This window comes from Oreochromis aureus, linkage group 1 (genome assembly GCF_013358895.1).
Source record: "Oreochromis aureus strain Israel breed Guangdong linkage group 1, ZZ_aureus, whole genome shotgun sequence".
Taxonomy (NCBI): domain Eukaryota; kingdom Metazoa; phylum Chordata; class Actinopteri; order Cichliformes; family Cichlidae; genus Oreochromis; species Oreochromis aureus.
The window spans coordinates 18,454,930-18,481,218 of record NC_052942.1 but is presented as its reverse complement, the minus strand read 5'-3'; the positions used below and the strand labels follow the sequence as shown (position 1 = coordinate 18,481,218).

The 26,289-nt window shown below is 40.3% G+C and overlaps 3 protein-coding genes across 10 annotated transcripts in view; 1 reads left to right on the top strand and 2 right to left on the bottom strand.

Annotated features, from left to right (window-relative positions):
- LOC116324266 overlaps nt 1-9,288 on the bottom strand; it is a 14,293-nt gene extending 5,005 nt beyond the window's left edge. Inside the window, exon 1 of the mRNA XM_039609585.1 lies at nt 9,176-9,288. The gene's annotated coding sequence lies outside the window, so the exon portion shown is untranslated. The remainder of the gene's footprint in view (nt 1-9,175) is intronic.
- LOC116324293 (BTB/POZ domain-containing protein KCTD12-like) lies at nt 4,274-5,811 on the top strand. The gene has a single exon (XM_031744874.2). It carries the CDS (start codon nt 4,395-4,397, stop codon nt 5,190-5,192), a length of 798 nt encoding a protein of 265 aa, XP_031600734.1. The 5' UTR covers nt 4,274-4,394; the 3' UTR covers nt 5,193-5,811.
- Nucleotides 9,289-17,567: 8,279 nt separating the features above from the next.
- LOC116324272 (LIM domain only protein 7-like) overlaps nt 17,568-26,289 on the bottom strand; it is a 31,281-nt gene continuing 22,559 nt past the window's right edge. For 4 of the 8 annotated variants that reach the window (XM_031744844.2, XM_031744845.2, XM_031744846.2 and 1 more), the window contains 15 exons: nt 25,578-25,739; nt 25,309-25,487; nt 25,132-25,195; nt 24,944-25,003; nt 22,400-22,425; nt 22,166-22,273; nt 21,992-22,075; nt 21,536-21,726; nt 21,307-21,351; nt 20,978-21,030; nt 20,723-20,894; nt 20,430-20,612; nt 20,214-20,322; nt 18,393-18,495; nt 17,568-18,111 (listed from right to left, as the gene is read on the bottom strand). In XM_031744844.2, coding sequence (XP_031600704.1) covers nt 18,098-18,111; nt 18,393-18,495; nt 20,214-20,322; nt 20,430-20,612; nt 20,723-20,894; nt 20,978-21,030; nt 21,307-21,351; nt 21,536-21,726; nt 21,992-22,075; nt 22,166-22,273; nt 22,400-22,425; nt 24,944-25,003; nt 25,132-25,195; nt 25,309-25,487; nt 25,578-25,739 — 1,553 coding nt within the window. In that variant the 3' untranslated portion in view covers nt 17,568-18,097. The remainder of the gene's footprint in view (nt 18,112-18,392; nt 18,496-20,213; nt 20,323-20,429; nt 20,613-20,722; nt 20,895-20,977; nt 21,031-21,306; nt 21,352-21,535; nt 21,727-21,991; nt 22,076-22,165; nt 22,274-22,399; nt 22,426-24,943; nt 25,004-25,131; nt 25,196-25,308; nt 25,488-25,577; nt 25,740-26,289) is intronic. The other 4 variants (XM_031744847.2, XM_031744851.2, XM_031744848.2 and 1 more) reach the window with 4 other exon arrangements.

Sequence of the window (26,289 nt, the reverse complement as noted above, 5' to 3'; positions counted from 1 at the left end):
ATAGAATAAGAGATGAATAAGAGAATATGAGATGCTTAATCCAGAAGAAAAGCACATAGTACTGACAATAGTGTAGTCAGTATCAACAGAGTTGTAGTCAACTGTGTCGGGGCCAGAAAAGGGACAGAGCTGTCGCCTTTTGAAAATATACACGTGTATTGCAGTTGTTGAAGAAAACTTTTCTACAATCATTCCTGTGTCCCAAGTTAAGTATGTTTCAAATATTGATAAATATTGTTCTTTTCATAAAATGTGGTCATATTTGTTCAATTTGTACTTATATTAAAGACAATTATCCTACCACCCAGTCACCAGGGAAGCATGGTGTTTAGCATTATTACCTCACAGCAAGAATGTGCTGGGTTCAAATCCACCATCTAGCCAGAGCATTTCCATGTGGTAAGCATATTCTCTGTACTCCAGGGTCCACCGTCCAAAGACATGCAGTTACTGCAATTAAGGTTAATTTGTGATTTTAAAATTAGTGTGAATGGTTCTGTGTCGGCCCTGAATTGCAATAGCAGAAGGAAATGGAAGAATGGATCGTGTCATCTAATTAGGCACATTCCTCAATCCTCCTTTATGGTGTTAGAATAAAAATCTGATTTTGGACATGTGGGTCTAACAGGACAAAGATGCTCGAAAGACGTAATAACTGCTGATGTAACTGCATCTAAACACCTTGAACCCTTTTTGCTTAACCCCACAGCTGCAGTGAGCAAGAAAATCAAGATGAACTGCTTCTTCACTAACTGTCCACTAGATGTCACTCTAGTCCAGAGTTTGAAACCGGCTGGGCCCGTTAGAAAAAGTAGGGTGACAAAATGAAGCTTTTCCTGTAAAATCAAGAACTTTAAGAGCCAGGAAAGCTCATGTGCTCTGAGCAGCAAGAGCCGGACACTTGGAGAGCTGTATTCAAAAGCTGTAGTTTGGTCAGAAAGCTGATGGTAGAATTTCATGTTTTCATGTATGAAAAGATGAAATTTATGTTTCATGCTACATAACATTATGTTTGTCTTAGTCTCCTTCTTTGTTGAGTCGGTTTTTGTAAATTCTATAATTTCTTGCAGCTGTATCAAAAACAAAATTTAGTGCAACATTATCTCAACTGGTCTTGATACTGTACATTATGTGCATCATATCTCTGAAATTTTGTGCTCTCTCTCAGATGTTGCTTATTGCCAAGAAACTTTATGACAACAGTTATCTTCAGCAGCACAGGTTGATCTGAGTCAGCAGTCTCTCCTATGAACAGTTTGTGAGTCAAACAAAATTCATTATCTGAGATAACAGACCAATTACATCTTCTTCTAAGACTACGTGCAATAGTGTCAGTGGTCGTCCTCTGAAGTAATAATGGAGTGTGGACTGAAATATGGATACAGCCTTCGGCATGCTTCAAGACTACATCAAAGAGGTCTTTGGTGCTAAGCTGAAATCAGTGCAGTGTTTGGGCTTATGTGGGTTTTAAGCAAAGTATGACCTCCTTTCAAGGGATTTTGGAAACACCGCTGATCAGTCCGATCAGCTTCATCTTACCCTTAAAACGGAGAATGTTGGTACATCATTTATATTGAATTCCTGCTTCATTCTACTTTTAGTCTGGTAGTGAACACACCAAGACCCCAGGCACAAATAAACTGTCTCATTTTGGAACCAAGCCAAGGAGCGTTCATCAATCTGGGCCTTTCCTGTTTTGGTTCAATTTCTTAACTGGAGCACGGGGAGGTCTGTAGATGACTTTAAATTCTGCAGAGTCCAGAGGAGAAAGTTCTTCTATGACAAGAAATCTACAAACTACAGCCACAAACACCACTCATTTGAACAATGCTTTTAATGAAATCATATTTTTTAACATCAAATTTACATATAATAAGAATTACAAGACATTTAAATATATTAAAGTTACATTGCATAGGCTTCCTGCAGATGAACTTATCTTATAAAACTACAAAAGCTGTTGAACTTATTTTGTGAGTGCAGCTTTGGAGCCAACATCAACAAGAGGCCATTAATAAGCAAAAAACAGGGGGAAAAGGCGCTTGGGCAGAATCCTCGGGTCAAACTACTGTTTACAGTTATCGTAGCTGTTTGTAATCATGTCACTTACTTTATGTGACAGATTAAATAAAGTGTTATTAATACTGTTGAGCTCCATGTAAACATAATGGACTCAGAGCGCTGTTATAGATGTCATAATAACTTGTTCATAAAAACAACTTGTCTGCTGCTGGTTCCCAATGATGGGGTATTAAAACCACTGGAGCATGCGGTCCCAGCCAAGCACACTGCTTGCACATATAAAAATAAGTTTTATCCTGGCCTTTCTGAATGTTGTCAGAGATATCAAAACATGTTTAACTTACAATACTTAAAGCAGTCTGTGAGCTGCAAAGGCATCAGAGCAGGCGATCACAACATTCACCATTCATTCACCTGCACGATGCCTCAGGCAAATCTTATAAGACACAATATTTTGTTTGCGTAGCGTTAATAAAATAAAAGGGTTTTAAAAAAAATATTGCTTCTCTTTTTTGTTTGAAAGATGATTAGCGTACACTGTTTTACAGGTCTACTATAAGTTAAACAAGCATTTAAATATGCTGCTTTCTCTGGTTGGGATCAGTTGTAAAATCAGCGATACAAGCTGAAGGCAGGGGTGCTTCCAGACTTTTTTAAATTGTGCGGCATGGAAGAAGCAACAGAAATGGGGGTGAGGGAGTAGCAAATCAGAATATTACATAAGAAATAAGATGGATTATTATTTTGCAAAGTGGAAATAGTATTTAGACTTGTACTTGAAACATAAAATGTACAATGCTACTTAAGTAGCTTAATAATGCACAAGTTTTACATTTAAAATAGATTTAAAGTACTTAACGTAAACACACTCATTAGAAAGAGTGACACTTTTTATCTTAAATGGTGCTATATGTATTAATTGATCTGTAATCATGCAATTAATGTGCAAAAATAATAAGTAACTAAAGCTTTAAAATAAATAAGGGGGGCATAAGGGTGTAAAAGCAGAAAGTAGCATAACATAGAAATAATTAAACTATGCACAAAGTACAGCTGAGTTGATATACTTATTTACATTCCTACTGGCCCTACCCATGCTCTCATCCAATGGTGTTGGGCATTGTAAGATTAACAGTGTTATAGTCCAATCACACTGAGGGGGTGGGGGTGGACGGGCGTAGAGTTTTTCCTGACTATCACTACCCCCTCAAGGGTTAAAAAAATAACCGCAGCCAGCGTGAAAGCGCCAAAAACTCAGAATTTTTTTTGTAAAGCACTTTGTGATCTTTGTCTTGAAAGTTGCTATATAAATAAAACTTACTTACTTACTAAAAAAAAGACAAAGTCAGTCCCTGCAGACTTTTATGTTAAAACAGCAAACTTTAGAGCACAAATACACATGTTTACAGCCTGGTACAAATTGCACTTTTAAATCTCTGTGCTAAATTCTCCACCTCAGATAACAGTATCAAGGTCTGAGTTGCATTAAGGCTTAAAATTTGCATTATTAGAGTCCTGGCCACTGACAAGTGCTGGACTCAACTGGACCGCTTCACTGTGTTTGTCATTTTGCTGCCTTTGGGATTGTTATTATTATTTATTTTTTATGTATTGTAACTAAATATGTCAAATATTCTAATTTGTGGTAACAGACTGTCTAAGAAGTCTGTACTGCAGCTTTGGTGTTACTTTGCAACAACTGGCAAGTCTGAGCCTGTGCCATGCACTCTTACAGCAAATCAAGCCTTCCAATGTTAACTGTTAGTATGCTTTACGCTTTCTTTCAAATACAGTCAGGCCTGGCTTGAACAAATCGAATCTGCCTCAGTGCTAAAATCGAGGCTTCAGAATGCAAGCCTACAGGCCAGTGGGGGATTTAAAAGATGACTATACTGATCTTTATACACTAGGAGTTTTCTGTATTTTACTCTGCCTCTTGACTTGTTGTTGCTTATCTTGGGTGGAAAACACTTGCAAAAAGGGTTTATCTCAAGTTATTCGCTCCCAGTTAAACACAGAGCAAGTAAAAAATATTTTTTTTAAAAACTTGTTGCTTCAGAGATTAAGATCGGTGCTAAACAAATAAACAGTGTCACTTTGCACCCCTGCTAGAATATCACAGATCAGATATGAATCTAGGAAGTCGAGGCTTACATGGAGACCTTAAAAGCAGCATTCTGTTTTTTCAGAGCTTTCCGCCGAACAGTTAATGTCTCTGTTGGCCATCCTTTTCCTTCTCCTCCCACACAGCCAAACCAATATAAACATTTCTGTACAGTGAGGATACTCCCCAACTATCCTTCCTTGTTAGGTCACCTAAAAGGGACACAGACAGACTGAAAGAGACAGAGGGGGGAGAGAGTGAGAGAGAGATGGCACTAACCGACAGCCAAAGTTCAACTTTCCCTGAGATAGTGGAGCTAAACGTGGGCGGCCAGGTGTATGTGACCCGTCTTGAAACTCTCACTGCGGTGCCCAACTCTCTCTTGTGGACCAAGTTCACTCAGAGCTCACCGGCCGCCCTGCCGAAAGACAGCAAGGGCCGCTTCTTCTTCGACCGGGACGGCTTTCTCTTCCGGTACATTTTGGATTATCTACGGGACTCCGAGCTTTCCCTGCCGGAGTTTTTCAAAGAGAGGCGGAGGCTGCAGAAAGAAGCGGACTTTTTCCAGCTGCCCGAGCTGTCGAGGCGCCTGGCGGCAGTGAGCAAAGACAGCTCGTACACGGAGGACAGCGGGGAGCCGGAGGAGGCTGAGCTCTGCAGCCCGGTCACCTCTTCTTCCTCGGACCGAACCCTGCGCTCTCCCGGAGCCACTTCCGGCTACATAACCATCGGCTACAGAGGCAGCTACACCATCGGGAGAGACATCCAGGCGGACGCCAAGTTCCGCAGGGTGGCCAGAATAACCGTGTGCAGCAAGATCTCGCTGGCTAAGGAGGTGTTTGGGGAAACCCTGAACGAAAGCCGCGACCCGGACAGACCACCTGACAAGTACACCTCCAGGTATTACCTCAAGTACAACTTTCTGGAGCAGGCGTTTGACCGGCTGGCCGAGGCTGGTTTCCACATGGTGGCCTGTAACTCCACCGGGACCTGCTCATACGGCAGTAATGACCCCGGAGAGGACAAGCTGTGGACCAGCTACACCGAGTATATCTTCTCCCGGTGAACTGGCAGGAGCACGTACGGTTGACCCGGGGAGAAATGAATAGGTTACAGTAGTTGCATTTCCATCCAAAAACTGTCGATTTGTCAACTTCGGTTTCTGTGTTCTCTGTTTTTGTGGCTCTCTGTACAGTTGGGTCAGGGTGCAGCTAGAATGAACTTTCTGCTATTTTCTTTGCTGGCTGCTTATTAAACAAAGGCAGCGACCTTTTTGATGGCCCTGGGTCGTGGTTAGCCTATTTTTATGCTCCAGTTTGGCCTTCCTGATTTTCACAAAGCGTGTGTTGTTCTTAAGTAAATGTCATAAATGGCTCCATGGGACTGCAGAAATGTTAGGAGCTCCTGTTTTTTTCTGATCTTTAGTGAACTGGGCTGACATATTCTTGCTACTAGGCTATACTGCTGAACACCTTAACCATGCACATGCGCTGTAAATAGTCTAATGCACCTCTTCTATTTCGTGCATTGACAGTGAATTCCTTTCATGGGGCTTTTGTTTTTACTGGTTATGTTGAATTCCTTCAGATTGACTGTGCATACGTAGCATTGCTGGGGGGGGTTTGCTGTAAATGTTTTCTCTGGTGCATCCAATAAAGTGTGACAGTGTAACAAGATTGAACTCATCATCCTGTTAACTTAAGTGTATTACATCTTTCGTTTTGTTTTTGTATAAACTGATGATTCCTTTCAACCAAGGTTTCTTTCTCATCGGATCCACACAATCAAAGTAAATTGATAATTTTATCCAGCATCCTAATCATCTATTACATTACTTGCGAATACTTTTACAAGTATGGGCACATCAAAGACCAAACACACCTCCCCTGCTGAGCAGGTGCTGAGCTCGGTAGACTTATACAAAGGGTTTGATGAAAAGCGGACCCGAATAAGGTTGCAGCAGTATTGTTATTAACATTAAATGTGACATGAACAAAGCACACTTTCAAAGGTCACTAAATGGAGAAGAGAGCGTTGAGCTGTTGCACACTGCAGAATATCAGACGCAATCTCTCTCCGAGTCGTGTTTCCTGGAAAAGGCTGACATCACTGAACGCACGAGATGTGCTAAAATACAGAGATGATGTCTTGATTTCAAACCCAATTGAGAGTTATCTGATTTATGCAAATGAAACGCAATTTCAGCCCAATCGAATGATGCCACATTCTCATTTTTAAAGAGGTCCATCAAGCACACCTCTGTAAATAATTTACGTTTAAGATTTCAGCTCCCTGGCTTCCCCTTTAGTGTTTAGTTTTGCTAAATGTGAATGAACCAGAACGAGAGCTTGTTCGCTGATCAGGCAGACCACAGCGTCCTTTCCAACACAGATGAGGTCTGTTATCTCCCCTAGGCAGGATGGGGGGAGGTGGGGGGTGGTTCTGTTTGGCTGACAAGTACAGTAATCAAATGTCTGTTCCCTTGTGGGATCCTGAGGCACAAATCCAAGCTATCCCAGGATCAAGTCTAATACAAAAAAACCCATTGTGTGGGCTGTATGAGAGTGTACTTGAATACAAATGTACCAAAAAAGGAAAAGGGGAAAAAAACCATCAGCAAAGCGAATCATCTGTCAGATGCCCACAAGCATCGGAAACAGTTTACTGTAAAATACCTTATAATGGGTTTGTTCCTTAAGTCTCCCTAAGCAAATATACATTAACACAAATATGCACAAATTCTCTCTCCCTTTCACACACACACATTCTCGCTTCTCCAACCTCCCACGCACTATTCTGCAACCAAGAAGCTTCATAAGAGCTCTAAGGATTGACAAGAGCGCTCGTATCTGTCGTCAGCTGATGCTGCCATCTGGACAGGAAAAGGGAAGGATAGACCGCGACTCTTCCTCTGGTGCTATCCCCAGAAACAGGACGTAGGACTCGCTGTCCTCAAGCAAAATGAAACAAACACACAGCTTAGGAGAATCAGACCCACATGTCTGCCCTTAAATTTGCTATTATGCGGAAACAATATGCTTGAAAAATGCTCTGAGAGGCAAATTACATCCTCTGCTTTGGACTGAAATCATATGAAAGAGTGAAAACAGGTACACACACACATTTAAAAGACTTGAATTTAAGCCATCTTTTTATGTTCTGAGACAATGGCGAGTTTCTTTGCCTAACAGTTATTTATGATACTGAACTCTCGTTCTGTGTGTGTGTGTGTGTGTGTGTGTGTGTGTGTGTGTGTGTGTGTGTGTGGTCTGTGTCCTTGGTGATAAAACACCTCCAAAACACATTTCCCTCGACGCACACTAGTTTGTCTCAGTAAGAAAACTTGGTCGCCTCACGCTAAAAATGTGCACGCACACTTATGAATACACACGGCGCAGGAGGGAGACGGATAAAGCCAGCCAAATTAGCCAATTTGAGGAGCTGGAGATACAACAGGCATGCTGGCTTTTTTTCATATCAGCCTCTATGTGCTAAATCTTTCACACTTTGTCTCAGTGTCTACTTCTAGCTCGCTGTGACCTGCACGTCTTTAATACTGCTTTCAGCTCCTCTGATATAGACACATCACACTCCTCGCACAGAGAGAACAACACATAAATTATTAATTCAAGCTGTATTTGTCTTTGTTTAGATCTGGTGTGAGAACTCGTATAAAAAATGATCGCCCTCAGGTGCGTGTAAGACTATTTTCCTTTCATTCTCGGTGTTATCTGAAACATTTATTTTAGAGCTCCTTCGCTGCTAGTTTTCACATTAACGGCTGCTCTGTTGCTTTTATATATATGTCAATACTGTGACATGTACTATAGGCGCTTAAGCTCATGGTAAAGTAATACCTAAATGAGAAATGTAACATTAAACCTAAATGATTTTTCATTTAACAATAACAAAAGAAAACCCCATTAAACAACAGAAAGAAGTAATCATATAATTTTTCTGCATTATATTTTCTGAAGGGTGAAAGTCTTTAATAATCAGATAATAAACAAGTAGCATAGCCACTACTAAGGTTAAACTGTAATGAAAAACCAGCACACTGCAAAATACTCCACAATCCTTAAGACATTTTGAAAGTAGCAAAAAAAAGAAAAGCAACAGATCTTCATAAATATGTGACCACTTCTCTGAAACAAACAAACAAACAAAACTGTTTGCAGAGTGGACATATTCTGTTCATTTACTGACGTATTACAAGATCTATATTACTATACCAGGTGTTTGACATCAATTAGTTTTCTATCCTCTAACTGTATTTTTACTGGATGTTTGTTTTTCCTGTCTTAGACTTTTTAATATTACTTACTTTGAAAGGTACACCCGTTACTGCTTGTTAACACAAATATCTAATCAGCCAATCACATGGTAGCAACTCAGTGCATTTGGGTATGCAGACACGGTCAGGACGACCTGCTGAAGTTCAAACTGAACATCAGGGGTTTTCAGAAAATGGCCTAAAAACGATAACCTATTCCTGCTGACCATGGTCATCCGTTTATCACCATACACTGCAGTGATAAAGGGATGCAGCATGATGGCTGTACCGTGTCACAAAGCTTAAATAGTCTCAAACTGCTTTCTTGAACATAACAGTGAGTTTGCTGTACTCAGATGGCCTCCATAGTCACCAGATCTCCGTCCAGTAGAGGATTTTGAGGATGTGGTGGAATGAAATATCACAGCTGCTAAATCTGCAGCAACTGTGTGATCCTGTCTGTTAACATGGACCAAAATGAGGAACGAGGTGCTGAGGAATGGTTCCAACGCCTTGTTAAATCTATGCTAAGAAGAAATAAGAAAGTTTTTGAGGAAACATGGTGTCCAATGTGGTGCTAGTACCTAATAGGGTGGTGATAAACGTGAAGCTAACGCCTGTTAGCTTAGCACACAGAGAAGAAATAGAAAGAAAGGAGAACTGTTAGCTTAGCTCACGATAACTTAATTAAAACACACATATCGACTGTTTTACATCCGTTTCTGTAGCTGCCGGTTTCACAAATAAATAACCTGTTAATTAGTTAAATATCTTACTTGCTTAGCTGTGGCTGTAGCTTAACAAAAGTCAATTTGACTCTGTCATCCTCTCTCAAAACATCTATAGGTAAGTGTGTTTCTTAGTGTAAAGAACTCCTTTTATGGTCTCCTGCAGGTGAACTGATTGATATTCAACAGCACTTTTAATTTACCTTTTTTTTTAAAAAAAAGCAAACATATTAAAAAAGCTACATAGAGACCCTGCAAGTTCATTTATAAACAGTTCAATTATAAACTTGGACAATTTATGACATAGTCCCCTCTCAGAAAACACATCTTAATTCTATAGTCCTTATGAACTAGAATGGGTCAGTGCCCTTTAAAAGTGCTTATTTTGAGCAAGGCACTGTTGACCCAAAAATCCACAGTGAGTCACAAAACAAATTCAGCATTTGTAATGGTATAAAGGTCAAAACCTCCAACCACCCACGCAGTTCAAGGTCACAGCATAGCTATATAACTACATAAAGCTGTGTAGGCCATTTTTAACTCGGATTAAAAGTAGCCAGTTCAGTATGAGGCAATCCTCTTCTTTTTTCTTAAGCTACATACCACCTTGGACCTATAAACAATAACAAATTAGTTTATTTCCATACTCAAAAAGTAAGTTTTTTTGTCAAAGCCACAGGGGGGCAACCCATATGGAAAAGATATATATATGAATCTTATAAAGTTTGTATCTGTCTTGTGTGAAACTTGTATGAAAGGCATACAAGAGTGAAAACAGATATAAGATCCCTTGAAAAATTATATAAATGAAACTTGTATGTTTTGGATACTTACTAAAACAATATATGAAAGTAATGAGAAAGTGGCCACTTTCATGAGTAAATCATATAAGCCTTATATGATTCACTATATGAAGCAGGCCACATCTTATGCAAGTCTTTTATAAGTTTTTACTATTTCTTTTCCATATGGGAAGTCTAGTACAACACTTTTTTTTCAGTGGTGATCTCCATTGGATTTTTCCTTTAGTCTGACAGTAGTCTTAATCCAAACCTGCTACATAAGTCTGCATGAAATCCAAGACTCCTTAACCATGTTTATTTAAAAGTTATAATTTATTTAAAAGTTTTAATTCCATTCTTGACTTTAGAAACAACAGTTGAGCAAACAACTTAAGCTCCACTTTTTCTGGAACTTTATCTTAGCCATTTAATCTCTTCACTAATCTCAGTAGTAGAATAAATACTTGACTGTTTGAATAAGCCTAAGGAGGCTTTCCATCACTGATGGCTAATGTAACAAACAGTAACAGATCAGCAGTCTTGCTTCACTGAACACATTTAGTGTTTGCTAGCCCCCTAACAGCATAATTAACACCGTTAAGTGTTTGTGTTACTAAGGAACGAATCCATTTAAGGTCCTCACATTCCTTAAATCCCCAACATTTAGAATTTGGCTCTCTCTACATGCAGTTGTGTTTCATTATACTATATGATGTATAAGTGAACTTTTCTGTTAGCACGCCGGTGCTTTCATAGGAAAACAAACACTCCTTTTCACAAATGCCTCCCTGGAGCAGTAGTGTGGCAGAAGCAATAAAACACTGCCACAATCCATCATCTGAAAGCTGTACTACGCTCTCGAATTGCGCAACTCTAATCCACGACAATTTAATACTGATATCTTTCATTCTGTACTCTCGTGCAGTTTTACAATCCAACATTTGGATTGCAGCTCGTGGTTTTTTTTTTAAACGATTTTCTCTTCAGTCGTGATAGATTAGCTGGGCAATGCATGTTCGTGCTCAAGTACACTATAAATTTCAGATACACCACAAGAAAGGTAAGATGCAGGAAATGAAAGGAATAATACATTCCTGTCAGAACTCAGCTCTGACTCTACAAGCCTGACATAAGCCTGTTTCAGCAGTAAGATGTACTTATGGAACCTGGAGACAAGCTTTTGTTCTTCTATGCTGTTAGATGCAAATATGAGCATGGTAACACAATAATGTTAATAATAATGTTTAAAAAAAAAAAAAAACAATTACACAAAAACTTCAAGGAACTTTTTTGTTGGACTTGTAAATTTGGCTGTAAAATTACAAAATAATTCTCATCTTTCAGGAACAATCTGAATTCTCCCTCTAGTCCATCGGTGTAACTTTGTGCTGAACATTGGGGGGGTCAAGATCTGTGTCTAAATAAATAAATAAATCTGGGTAAATTCCCAGATGATTAAACATGCAAATATTTTGCTGGTAATACCAGAAACGAGTAAAGACAATCAACAGCCTATTTATGCTTATATTATAGGTTATATTGGTTGGGTCTGATTATTGGAGGGGGTCATAACCCTGCTGGAAATTACGCCCCTGCTCTAGTCCAAAGTTATGCTATCATGTGATAATGTGAATGCTTTGTTCTAGTGTGATAAACATCCCCATAAAGCTCGTCTTCTCTTCTTTCCTAAACTGTTTAAATTGTTTTACAGCCAGGTATGATGTGCAAGAGGCCATTTAAAACTATTTCATTTGTCAGCTTGTATTTAGAGTTTAAACGAGCAGAGCAACAGAAGTACACTGCTCCCCTTCCTAGTTTCGTAGTTTTGTTTAGTGTTGATTTCTCACATTTGTCACACCTACATGTTTCACATCATCAAACGAGTTTTAATATTAGACAAAAACAACAGGGTTGAATATGTGACAAAGTAATTTTTGAGACTGTGGTAGGTTTGAATAACTTGTTCCTTTACTCGTGTTATCTTTCCCCAATATTAAAATTTGTTTGATGATCTGAAACATTTTATTGTGACAAATATGCAAAAAGATAAGAATGACTTTAATGTCTCTTGGTTATAAGCAATTACAGATGCTTCTCTAAGTGCACTCGGGTCACAAACACAACTCAAAACTGCAGCTAGGTAACATGGAAGCTGGCCTTCATCATTTTGACTCTTGCATGCAGTGTAAAATCGAGAGTCTGGATGAGGATAAAAGCCAGGTATAGCTACAGACAGAGAGATTAAAATCTGTGATCCTCCAGTGGCCATGTTATGTGTCTTCAAGGACATTACCCCCGTGTCTCTGACTACAAAGCTCTTTCTCCTCATCTGCTCTGAGTTCTTTTTTTGGGAGTGTGGCGGGGGGAGTAAATGTCGCCAGTCTCCGCTGAGCTGCTCTCAGCACCCAGCAGCAGACCGGAGATTGGTGCAGCTCCCAGTGACAAAGCTGAGCCTTGCACTGTGCCGGTAAACTAAAAGGTAAAAGGCTGCCAGCATCAATCAGCTGCAGGGAATAGAGAGGAAGAGAGGGAGCATCCTCCTCCCCTGCTGTTGCTGCAGTGTGCTTCCTTTCACAAGAAGTGCAGCTCCCCTCTCCCTCCCTCGCTCTCAGGGGCTATTGGAAAGGGCAAGACGTGAAAGGAGCTGATTCAAAGTCCATCACTGAACTGTCTTATTCTCAGTGTGTCTAAGACTTTTACAAAGGTCACTTTAATTTAAACCTTTATACCGCCATTTCAGTTGCAAGATACTGCTTTTTTATTTTTTTTTACTTGGTGTAATGTGTTTCAACAAAAAAAAAAAGTATTTCCTGTCAGTAACTGATTCTGGGGGGATCTCTGGGCGTTTCACTTGGCTCATATCAATCTTTCTATTTACAGATAGTCTGGTTTTGTACTATTGTACATCTTTCAGTCTAGTTCAGTACATGCAAGCAAAGCTGGCTGGCTGTCAGAGTTCTATATTACTATAAAGTTGACTGGAAGGGAAAAATAAGAGGGATGACTGCAACCTTGGGAGGATTGTTAAGAAGAGTTGACTGAAAAACTTGGAAGATCTTCACAAGGACTGCTAGTGCACCAAGAGCAGGCACGGACAGGAAAGGAGCTTCAACTGTCACATTCCTGCCACATATTCTCATTCCTGGCTCCATATTGTCACATACGGAGCCACTATTGAACCAGAGAAAACGCTTCCCTACTCAAAGTGTCAGCTCCCTCCACAGATTTCAAGGTCTGGGGACCTTGTGGGTGCTGCAAGATTTCAGTCCATTACTAATAGTGTGCTACCAATGGTGTTCTTGGTGACTGTGGTCTCTCCCCATTGTATAAGCCACAATTGTCAAAATTAAAATAAAAGGCTTGAAATATTTCTACCTTTTCATGATATTCTGCTTTATTTAAATGCACCGATATACATTTTCAGAAAGTATTAGCTCGTTCATCCTCTTCGTGAAGTGTATGCCTGCCGGTTTGACCAACACTTCAGTCCAAAGTGAACTTGGTCATTAATAATCAAAAGCCTGCCATGAAAATTACATGTTTATGGTAACCAGGGGATGATATGTTTCCCAGACTTTCATTTTTTTTTTAAATCAACATACAAGAATTTTTCCACTACTTTGATGTACTATAATTAAATGAATTGAATAATGCAGCCTTTGGTAGGTTGCCAGGTTTGTATTGTAAACACAGAGCACACGATACATGCTCAGTAGCATTTAGCTTTAAGAACAACTGTTCTTAAATCTTAAGTGCAGTTAAAAAAAGTATGAAACAAAATTTTAAAAGGTCCTTAATTACATGCGAGGAAGTTTAACCTTCATAAATGTCCATCATCTGAATATATGTACTAGAATCACAGCTGAAAAACAGTCATGATTAGAGATGAAGTGAGGATTGTCAAAACAGATTCCAGATCAGCCTGGAGGCCGTCTGTTTAGCTTGATTTCTGTGCCCGTCTGTTGGGGCTCTGGATAATGTTACAGCACGCTTCACTCATAGGGCTCATCGATATCTGCAAGACGCCGGTCCGCCCTCTTCTTCCTCCTGGGCGCTTCCTGTGTTGCCCAGATAGGCAGCCAAATATGGGGTCATAGTGTAACAGATGATCTGCATGTAGACAAGGAGGTTGTTTTGTGGCACATTTGTTGCTTAAATTTCCTCATGTCAGCATCTTTCCTGTGAGATTGCACAAACACTGGCTGTTCAGTGCAGCAGGCTGGCAATGTTTAACTGTCAAGCTGTTTGCTGTGTTATTATAAAAACATCAGCAGTTATGAGACAGGTGCTATATCTCAGTAAGACCAGTTTTTGTGTTGTAAAACATCACAAAGCTCAGAGACTAAGCGATGATCTTTTAACTTTAGCGTTTACAGAGATGAAAACAAATGACCCCAATTCTTCTGGTCCTATGCCTTGGGATAGTTTTGTATATTTGTCCGATGGGGAATTTGAGTACAAAATTGTGTGGGAAGAAGATGCCAATGTAACAAAGAGAGTAGTAGTAGTCTGCACGCTATGATTAAATCTGTCCAGCTGAACAAATAAGCACTCTGAAATTTTGTGGGAAGAGTTTTGCATGAAAAACCGTGTCCTCCGAAACCACCGGCAGAAGCAATTTTAAATTAGTACCATAAATAACAGCCTTAGGACATCTCGAGGTACTTTCCCTTTACCCAAAGGAAGCAATAAGCCTTAAGAATTCTTAAGATTTCATGACAAAGACCAGGGTCATGATTTTCCACTTGGCCACTCTGAAATCCTGTTTTTAAAAAAGAAAAACTGCAGCTGTAGCCCTTGTCATACACTATAGTGATGTTCAGCAGATTTTTCCCATCATGCATCCTTAGGTTAATTATTGCCACTTAAAGATTTGTCAGATTTGAAAACATAAAAGCTCTTTAGTTTAAAAATAATTCCACATCATTCAGCTGTCAACTTGTGGTCCAGAGTTTTTCCTGGTACATACTAGACTGGTGACTGAATGCGGCCTTTTGTTAAAGCCTCACAGGTTTTGCTTATTTGACGCTCCAAACATCATGGCAAAAGCTAGAGGGGAAAAAAGAGACATACAGCAGACTCCTGCTGCATTCCCAGTTTTATTGGTGACTGGGAAAGCGTTAACATCTTGACACGTAAAGAATTCAAGTCTCAGCGACAGTTCAGTCATTATGGTGAGACATATGTTTCGGCATAACGTCTCTGTAAACATTGTCCTACTTCTGTTTAGTCTTTTAGCTCGTGGTAAATATGTTAAGGCTGCACATTGTGTTTGGTTCTCTGCTGTTCTCATCTTACTGTACTTCTGGTATTTAAATAGGTCACAGCGGAGCCACAACTGTCATGCTCAACAGATGGAGCATGTCAAACTGAAAAAATGTCTTTAGGGAGCTGAACTCGCTCTTCCGAAAGACCAGGTCACAGTAAAACATTTTTAAAAAATTCCTTTTCTTAGGCCCAGAGCTCTGAATGACCAGTGTTCAACGTGTGTATTCCTAGAGAGCTCAGTGATCCAGCAACCTCTGACAGCGCTGTTGCCGTTTTCTCATTTCATTCATCCAGTGCAAAACAAAACATCAGGCAACGTTGTCTGTGTGTTGTGAATAACAACAGATTTGCATTGGCGCACAGCTTCCTCCTACGAATGAAATGCTGCCTTTGTGTTGCCCCAATATTCGCATAATGGCCATATTCATGCAAGTAGCTTTCCTCATGTTTCAAAGAAAAGGTCACCTGTAACCCTGAACCGACCTTTAATGCCCACATTAAACTGGAGCTAACATTACAGCCTCTTAAAGCTGGATGACAGACTCTGAATCTACCACTGGACAGCACTTCCCCATTGAAAGGCTAGAGGACAGTAAACTTTCTCTTCCTTGTTGCTACTTTAAGCTTGCTTCATCAGCTTCCTGTAAAACAGTTCACTCAAATGACACACGGACATTTTCACTGTTACGCCACCACTTTGTAGGCGAGAGAAGTTTTATCTGTCACTGCTCGTTTCAACAAAAGACATTTCCTTTTTACAAGCTTTGAGGGGATTGGTATTTGGTCCATAAATGGACAAAGTGTCCACTAATGTTTTGACATTCTTCAAAACTGTTTAAAAAGCAAAAAGATACTCCCTTCATACTTGAAAGGAAAAAAAATATATTACACCTTACACTGCACTGCAGCAACTTTGCCAAAAATGACTGCTAAACAAGTCCTTTATGCTTAACCAATGCTATCATTTTGTCATTGTTATTGCTACTGCATACAAGCCTAGCAGAGGTAAATAAAGTCATCTTCTAAATTACAGAGCAAGTCCTCATTAAATCTACAGTCCTGTGAAAACATTTTTAAATGACTGTAGAATTTTAAGTAGAGGCTAAGAACCAATAGCCTGTAAAACCACCTTCAGCAGCAATAACTTGAAGTTATCGTTTTGTATGTGACTATCAGTCTCTCGTGTCGCTGTGGAGGAATTTTGGCCCACACTTCTTTACAAAGTTGGTGCAGTTTATTAAGATTTGCTGTCATTTCAGGTCGAGGTTTGGACTTTGGGCCATTGCAACATCCCGATTCTTTTTTTTTTTTTAGCCACTCTGTAGATTTACTCTGGTGTTTGGGATCATTATCCTGCTGCATGACCCAGCTTGGTTGAAGCTTTAGCTGTCGGACAAATGGCCTCATCTTTGAGGCCTCGAATACTTTGGTATACAGAAGCATTCATGGTCGAGCTGCCTCCAAGGTGCCCATGATGGCTGAAAAAACAAGCCCAGATCATCATCCCTCCCCTCACTGTGCTTGACAGTTGGTATGAGGCGTTTGTGCTCACCAGTTGTGCACAACTGCCAAACAGCTCCACTTTGGTCTTCTTGTCTGTCCAAAGGACATCGTTTCAGAAGTCTTGTGGTTTTGTTCAGATGCAACCTTGCAAACCTAAGCTGCGCTGCCATGTTGTTTTTAGAAGAGGCTTCATCCTGGCAGCTCTTCCAGACAAGCCATACTTTCAGTCTTTTTCTAATTGTACTGTCAGTATTCAGTGTGCTGACTGAAGCATGTAGAGTCTGAGATGTAGCTTTGTTTTTCTTTTGGTTTGGTTTTGTTTGCATGGTGCCCACTCCTGGGAATATTGCTGCACTGTGTTAACAAATCTAAATACTCCAAACCAGCAAAGCTTATGCTTTTATAGCAGTGCTCACACTTCCCAATGATCAATTAAATCAAGTGTTTTTTTTTTTTTATTAGCAGCACCTGGCTGCTACTTACCCTCTGAATTACTAAGACAGCAGCGAGGATATACTTGGGTTTTTGTTGTTGTTTTTTAACAGAAATGACTGGACTGCTTTCTATTACCTCATCGACTAAAAGTGCAACCTCATCCAGAGTCAGGGTGGGTGAAGGCTTTCAATTTGTTCCTCCTTCCAAATTTCTTTTACCAATGTAAAACACGTTGTGTAAATGTTCTGCTTCTTTTGTTTATTGATGACACTTTACTCCAATTAGGACATTAGTACGTCCAGTAATAAAGGTGCACTTGAACAGTCATTATGTTCACCAACATGTAAAGACAGTCACTGTGAAGCCATTTCTGCCTACAGTGACGATGAGATCAATGTGAGATCAATGCTGCCACCATGTGGTATACATATGAACAACAAATAACACTTGTATATGTTCAGTCCACTTTATTTACAAAGACATTTCAATTAAGAGGCTGATTTGTATGTGAGACAGTCATACATTATATATATGTACACCAGTGATTTACCCCAGTGTGTATTCGGTGACATTACAACAGAACAGAAAGTGCTTCAGTACACGTTAAAATTCATTTCCATACCAGAGTTACACGAACAGCCTCAAGAAATATCTGATAATTTTAACACAGCACACGAAGACACTAGCATTAAAATGAAGGCATAAATCAAACAGTTCCCATCATATCTTTATTTCATATATTAAATCTAACTTGGAAATAAATTAGCAGGAGAAAGGCGGTCAAACGAGGCACCGCTTATCTCATTTAAAAATAGAAGTAAAGGTTCTACTTTGCCAAAACTCTATACAAGATTATAAAGTTTTACCAGTGCTCAGGAAGTAGAAGCTGTGAATTGGCTGCGATTTCCTCTGTACAGCATAGCTTTGCTCAGAGACTGCCTGTCACTGTATTTACTCTTCAATCTGGAGTACAGCAAGCTGCTCACATGGGGGTGACTAAAATGCAAGTAAACATGGTACCTTGAAAAACAAGCTCGAGTTTGTAAAGCTGTAAATATGTGACATCTCAGACACATTAAAGTATTATAAGAAAATTTAGCTTTCAGTGAGTGATGGGTAATAATTCCAGTTTTTCTACAGAACAATCATTAAACAAAAAAATGATTTTATAGACTAAGAAAGTCATGCATAATGCAATGTGGAAAAAGCAATCTGGAGGGTTAATAGGGGGACAAACTAAAGTGTGATATTCATGTCTCACAATGACCAATACTTACACCTGAGTTGGAAATAGCAGCGTTCACAGAAGGGCTTCCTGTTTCGGATTCGAACCTGGGCTCCATTCTCTCTTCCTCCGAGATGTTGACGGCAGCCCACGCACTGAGGGGAGGACGGGGAAGTGAGAAAGGATTTAGGGACGATCTAAGACAAATCCAGCCCACCTGTGATGTGGGCCTTTAGCGTCTAAATTATTTCACCAGACGGTCCGCCACCCAAGCACAGAATAACCAAGCTTTGTTTTGCGTAAAAAACCCCACAACATAAATATCACAACAAGTGTGATGTGCATCTGTGACTCACAGGGAGGCAGAAGTGAAATTGCTTTTACATCTACATGCTAATGAACCAAGGCCAGCTAAATCTAGGGGTCCCCTGCCAGTGAGACTTTCACAGCAAGGATCTAAAAGCAAAGCAGGACAGCAGGTTGGCTTCTTCCACTCTTTGCGCATAATAAGTAACTGAGAAAATAATGACAAACATAACAGTGGGCTTGACCACCACCCCCAGAAGCTTCACAGACAAGGAGACAGACTGGCTAATAAAAATAGATTCATGAAAGTGATAGAAACACTCCTCCTAGCAGATGCAAACTGATAACTATGATTGGAAAACGGACCACAAATATGAGATTCCTGCCAACCTCACAAGGCAAGTTGCAGTCACATTAGTCTCAACCCTAAAATTTTGTTCAGAATTAACCCCCAAAACACATACAGGGTTCAGTTATACTGGGTGTATGTTTTTTTGTTTTTCTTAAATGTTCATTTTAACTGGGACCTGTTATGTTTCATGAAAAGTAGGGTGCAAGAATAAAAACTGAAAATTGGAGTAGAACTGAAAATCTGCATAAAACATGTCATTTTAGCGCCTCTCCCTTTAAACCAACTTTCTTCTGATTGGCTGTCCCTCTGATTCGAACAGGAGATGGGTGTGGCTTCTGTTAAGCCAGAGCTGTGCGCTTGATATCACCATATTAAGATATACCCCAGATTAGATCATAGATTAGAAAAAAGGGGTCATAAATCTAAAGTTTAGAGGAGTCTGCGCATTTAGCTCACAGGGATTTGCATGTATGCATATCTAAGTCCGAAACGTCACCTCTTTAAAAAAAAAAAAAAGTGCATCTATCATAGGGCAGAAAATGAGAAAAAAAGCACAATAGATCCACATTAAAGAAAAATTCCATTCACTACTGTGGTGGCAATCCTACTCTGCGACAGTATTGAACTTTAAGTTTCAAAATTATGCATTTACTAGAATGCTTTTTGAGAACTTCGATGAACTTTGGTCAACATGTCAGAAATCAGGACCAAGTCTGTCATCTACGTTCATGAACAATGACCAGCTAAGTTAAAAAAAAAAAAAAAAAAAAATCATACTGAAATGGCAGACTACAGTTTAACAATCTTCTCCAAAATGCAGTCGTGAATCAGCTGCACCCTAAGCCAGTTCAAATGTGAACAAACCGATACCAGAAAGCTTCCAGTGGCAGCTTTCTTGTCTCTTGCCTACAGATTCTGCAGCATCGTATGCAGATTCACAGAAATTATTGCTCATACATCATCGTGTGTTTTGTGTATCTATTTGCCGTTTCCATTTTGTTGTTGCATTCAGAGTTTAACTGACTGAACTATAAGAAAATTAACTTCTGTGTTTCTGTTGGCCAACCATGAACTCTGATCACATTTTAACTATGAAAAACTGAAGGACCTCATGTCAAAATGGGAATAGATTTCTTAGAGATGAGGAGCAGTTGCACTTATTTGCAGGTGTTGGAGCTATTGTGACTGCACCTTAACCCAGGTAAACCCTCTCACCTGGAAACAGCCAAGGTGGAAGTAGAGACTAAGGGCCTCTATGACCATAGCTGGTCTACTACCAAGGATACGCCCACAGACAGAGCAATTCCTCCTGCCATTGACCATCCTGGGGCAGGCACATGGTACAAGGTAAGGCCAAAAATGTCTGTAAAGATTTTTTTTTTGAAGTACATGCACAAGAGATGAAAGCTTGTAGTTTACATAAGTGTGTACCTGGCCTGATGACAGGACTGTATGTAAGGATTTCTCAGGGATAATACTGATCCAGTGCTGTATCGCGAAGAGGCATTCCTACTCGGTGTAACGTAACCTGCAGCAGCCGAGTGTGGTCGAGGGTAACTATAGATTGAGGATTGGGGCTGACGCAAATTATCAAGATTATCCAGAGAGTCATATCTGCAGGCAAGAAATCACAGTAGTAGAAGAACAATTGAAAACACTCGGACTAGAAAACAGGCCATTGGGCAATGAGTCCAACCTTAAATGCAGCTTGGCTGAGGTCTCACCTTTTCAGAGGAAGCCCAACAATCATGGGATCCTTGTAAAAGCTGCTGCTGCGCTGACGTATCCAGCTGTTGTCAGTCACAAGCTGAGTCCTTTTCTTCATCTCCTCTAAAATCTGCTGCCTTTCTTTCTCAGCCTTGGACACAGACAGTCCTTTTCTTTTACTCTGATCCCCTGAACAAAAGCACGTTGAAAAGGTTAGAGAAGTACATCTCCAACACAGAAATGGATAATATAAGAGAAAGAGCTAAACTCACCTCTTGAATACTTGTGAGGCCCAGCTAATACTGGGAAAGACAAGGACTTTGTCCTATGGGAACAATGAAGTCTGCATTATTCAACCTTGAGAGCAATTTTTAATTCAAGTCCACAATATTTTGATGTGATTTTCCTTTATTATAAGAAATTGTGCTTTGAGTCATAAATCAAGCATTTGTTAAAAGTGTTTTTCCCCAAAAGAAAAACAAACAATTATCTACCTTCATAATAGCTTAATTTACAAAAATCACTGAAGTGGTGTGCAAAACCTGGACCTGCGTGACTAAAACTACAAATACAGTGGAAATTGGACCAGGCTTGATCTGACCTGTGTGCAGGGGACAGCTGAGCAAAGCCACATGAGCCATCAGCCCTTAGGTACAGCATTAGCAGAAATAAGGCCCAGCAAAAGCAACAGGAGGCACAGCAGAAACAGCAGTAATGATGATTAAAAAATGCTTTAGAACTTTTTGCAGATCAGACTCTTTGTAATAAACATGCTCTTTGTACCACATGGATGAGGGCAGCATTAAGACAAAAAGAAAAGATTTATTTACCAGTCTTGTTGAGCAACCTTCTCATTCTGCACTCCCTGTGCATTACTTTGCCATGTTGGCCCCGACAACTCTTTCAGCTTTTCCCCATCAGCGCTCTGCTCTGCTCTGCTTTTCTTCGGCGTTGCAATCTCTTGCTGCTGGGTCCTGGCGAGGCTCACATCACCAGGGGTCATCGCAAAGGTCTTCTGGTTCTGAAAGATGAATATTGTACATGTAGAGTATTTAGAAAAAAGAAAAACAATGTAACACACTGATAAAAGTGAGCCAAATAATTCAGTGGGGTGTCAGTGTCAGAGCTGCTGACTGAAAACGTAACATTATAGTGTAACCAGTGTAATCTCAAAATGTAGTAAAATGTCATACATTAGGATCATTAAAAAAAAGACCTTCCCTTCTTTGGTGCCTTATTAAGGAAAAGCAAATATGGAATATGAATATGCATGAAAGCGACTTTACCCCTGACTTCTTGGGGTCCACTGCATCCTTTTGGGCTCTCCGCCACTCTGCTTCCAGCCTCTCCTGGTCCCGCTGATATTTCTCCTAAAAACAAATCCAAACGCACCGGAGCACTTTAACATTGCACTAAACTTCAAGCATACGCTCCTTAGTTCTGTTTGAAAGAGGCTTCACCTGTAGGAGGCGCTCCTGTTCTTCCTGCCACTTCTCCTGTCGCCTGCGATCCTCCTCGAGGTCCCAAGACCAGCTGGATGAGGGGGGGCTGAGCGATGGCACCTGGAGCTGGTGATGCACAGACAGACTGTAAGCTCAAATGTGATCACACTGCAGTACATCAACTCTTTCAACACGCGCACATGACATATGTCTGACCGTGCACATCCTTTAATAAGTGGTACAGAAACTTACATCAGATATCGCAGATTCTGAGCCTCCTGTGAGAAAGAATAATAGTTTAGGACCTGTGTAGTGCTTTGGTTTTTTCCTAGAGTACAGTAACATCATGCAGGTCTAAATAGACGCAATCACTGGGGACACATTAGAAGATTAAGGAAAACTGGAGAAAAATGTAGTCGATATTTGACTTTGTTCCTGCTTCAGTCAGGAAAGCTCTGCGAGAGGCCTTCATCTGGCCAATTCCAGACAAGCTATAACAAAATGACCCAAACTGGTCACTGAAGACTTACCAGTAGGATTGAATGAAACACTTCTCAGCACTCATTAAGGATCATCACTGTGCAATGATCAGGGCCAACATGCCTACAGTTTATCCAAAATCAGCACACTATTCTGCTAATGTATCCCCAGCTAAAGATGCCGCACTGCAAATTCTGAAAAAAAAAAAAAAGCTGCAGAACAAAGCCTCAAGAACTGGTAAATGCAAGAAAGGTATCACAGTGTGCGGTAAAGCAAGCACAAATTTGCTGTGTTTGCTTGATGATGCAGCACGACACACAGTGGGTCTTTAGATTTCAGCATCTCAACAGCAGCTACACACAGTGCAAATATTTACCACATAAGTACACCCACGAGCTGAATCCTGCACAGCCTGAAGAGAAAAGCCATCGTAGGACACACAGAATCATCAACAACCACAAAGGACAGCAGAGGATATCAGTCTTTGTGCCAGAAAGTTACTGATCAAACAATGAAAACAACATAACTGTTGCACACAGTGGGCTCTTCTCATTTCTCTGTTTTGTGCCTTCTTATCTCCTCCCGCCTCCTGCCTGTAACCTGGAAATCAATTCCAGTTTGTCATTATTAAGGGATGCCTTAATTTCCAAAATGCATCTCAAAGAGAGAGGAGCCAGCAGAGAGGCAGGTTGCTGGAGGGACTTACGAGTGAGGAAGTACTCTTGATATATTTCAAAGAACCATCATGATGCATCTTTGGTATATGATTCAAGTATAGAAGCTGCCATAAAATATAATGGTAAGCTTAAACAAAACAGACATCACATAATTATATGAAAGAAAGGGGACTATATACATAGGACTTCACAGGACTACATACAGACCTATAAAAAACTAGGTAAAGGTCAGCAGCAGCAGCTGTTGGTGATCAACTCCACTTGTTTGACGGATCACCAGCACGTGTGAGCACCTTTATAGAAGCAGAGGTTTTGGCAGTTTGCAGGTCTGGAGCACCAAGGTGTGCTAACACAATGCCATAATTTTCCAAGAAGTGAACATCCCAGTGAATTCTCACCAAGGTCAGACCGTGCAATGCTCCGAGAAAATGCAAAAAGCCCAAGAGATGCATCTCAGACTCTACAGGAGCTGCCAGGAGAAAGGCTCTTCTCTCTCAGAACACAGCAGCACAGCTTCCAAAGGTTTGCAAAGCTGCATCTGAACAAAGCGCACGATTTGCGGAACAATGTCTTTTGGACAGATGAGACCAAAGTGGAGACGTCTGGCAACAATGCACAGTGTAACATTTGGTGAAAACCAAATGCATGAAAACACACAAGCACATCAGCACAGAAGGATGACGTGTTGGTCTTGTTTTTCAGCCACAGGAGCTGAGCACCTCGCAGTCATCGAGTCGACTGAACTCTTCTAGAGTCAAATGTGAGACCACGGCCAAAGAAGTGTTGCAAATGCCCGGTCAAAGTCCAGATCTTAACTTGATTGAAATGCTGTGGTCAGACCTTGAGGGACCTCTGCGGAAACGAATGCCTTCACACTTAAGTGAACTAAAGTAATGTTCATCCACAATGATGTGAAAGACCAATATCATCCCCAAAACGATGAATTCAAGTTTTTGCTGCTTAAGGTGATTCTATAAGCTACTGAATCATGGGGCTTTCCACAGGACTTTATGCGGTCAAGAAAACCTTTCACATATCTATTCATCTGCAATGACTTCATGATAATGGCTGCAAAGCTGCATCAATGTCATTTTGTTAAATGCCTCAAATTCCTGACCCCTTCCTGCACCTGATAGGAACTAAGAGGATAAGAGAAAATCAATGCAAAAACCGAGAAATGAGAGGAGATCATCTTAATACAGGCTTATATTTATTGTGGTCTCTATATTTTGGACATGATCAGTGCTGTATCTCTGTGGTTGTTTGGTTAAAATTGGCCAAGTAGTGTGAAAAGCAGTACACCCTCAGTTATTCTGTGATTTTTCATGAACAAACTGTACAATGAACAGCAATTTATAGAAATCCTTTAATAGCTGATTTACTGTAATTTGTGGTTACACTGCTCTGATTAAAGCACTGCTATAAAGTATAATAGACTGATGTTATCACAGTGGTTATCTAGTAAAAGGCAATCAGCTAATCACCATGCATCTTTTGATTCCTTATAATTAGCATCTCCTAAATATTCTTAAACAAACAAGCCTACTAAAAATGCGCATTTAATTCTAATGACAACTCAAACCAAGCCAAGCACCAGCCACCATAGCCGCTTCACATGAAGTTCAAACTGCCATTTTACCTTGCTGCCTGAAAAATTCTGCCCTCCTTTTCTGATTTTTTCTAATAATAGTACTACAATCTACATGAAGAGGAAGGATGGACCAAGTGAGAAATTACACATATTATACCTGTGTTATTTTTAGAGGAAGTGTTTGACATGATTTTTTTTAATATCACTGCAATTACACACTTTATGCCTGGTGTTACCTTTATTCCTGGCTGTCCTGTGTGTTTCACAAAGTTCTCCACCCATGACTTTACCCTGCATCACCTATGCAGGTGAAAAAAACAAAAAACAAAGACACCACAAACTATAAGAGCTTTGAGCATTTTTTTTTTTTTTTTTTTTAAATTGCTGTGACAGCTGGCTAAAATAGTGCTCACGTTGTCTGTGTGCCCATTGCTTTTGAACCCTTGTGTGACTTGTGTGTCTGGAAAGGCAGCACTGTTGGCATGGTGATCAGGGCACCCTATCAGGACAGGCGAAGAAGCAGCAGTCAGATTGAGGGTCACCCTGCTCTGGCCTGGCTGGCTGTGATGAGTCCCCTCGCCGGTGCTCCAATCTAATTAAAAACAACTAGCCATCAACTCTAAGACCACGCTAATAATTTCAGGACGTGGTAAAACAGAGCCGCTTTTACTCATTATCCTACCCTTGTTGCCATAGCGCCGAATGTCCATGGTCAAACTGCCGGTTTGCAGGGCAGATGCCATTTTATCCTTCCACTGGTCGTAGTTCATGTGTGCCACCGCAGCTCCATCGACGGCCATGATCTCGTCGTCGACACGCAGCTGGCAGAGCTCAGCTGGACTGCCTGAGGGAAGAAATGAAGAATGATGAAAACGAGTACGGCATAACATGAAAAAAAGAAAGTACCAATTCAGAAATTATTTGCTTAGCATGAAGTGAGAAACACAGTAGGAGCTGTTCCAAGCTGAAAGTGGGCCACTAAGCAGCGAGTAAGTGACACCTCTCTCATGTCCAATTCATTATTCATGGTTGCGTTTTAAATCACTGGCTACATTTGGTAGTTTTATACTCAGAAGCCCTCAAATATTGTAAAACTCGTAGGTTAAAGTTTCTCTTCCCTACAAGTAACCGTATACATAATTACCATGTTCAGAAAACATAATCAAAATGTAGCCGTTTTGACATTTCTCCCCCTCCACCAGAATAAAAAATAGCTTTGAAATTCTGCACTCTTCCCCTTCTGCTGCATACAATTTCCCTCACAACAAAAATCGACCCACTAACAAATTTGATGCCTTTTTAGTCTGTGACCTGAACTGTCAGTGTCATCTGTTACCGTTTTGTTCTCCTAAGCGCTAACCTGTGAGAGCAAATTTCCTCTATAAAAAGCAAAA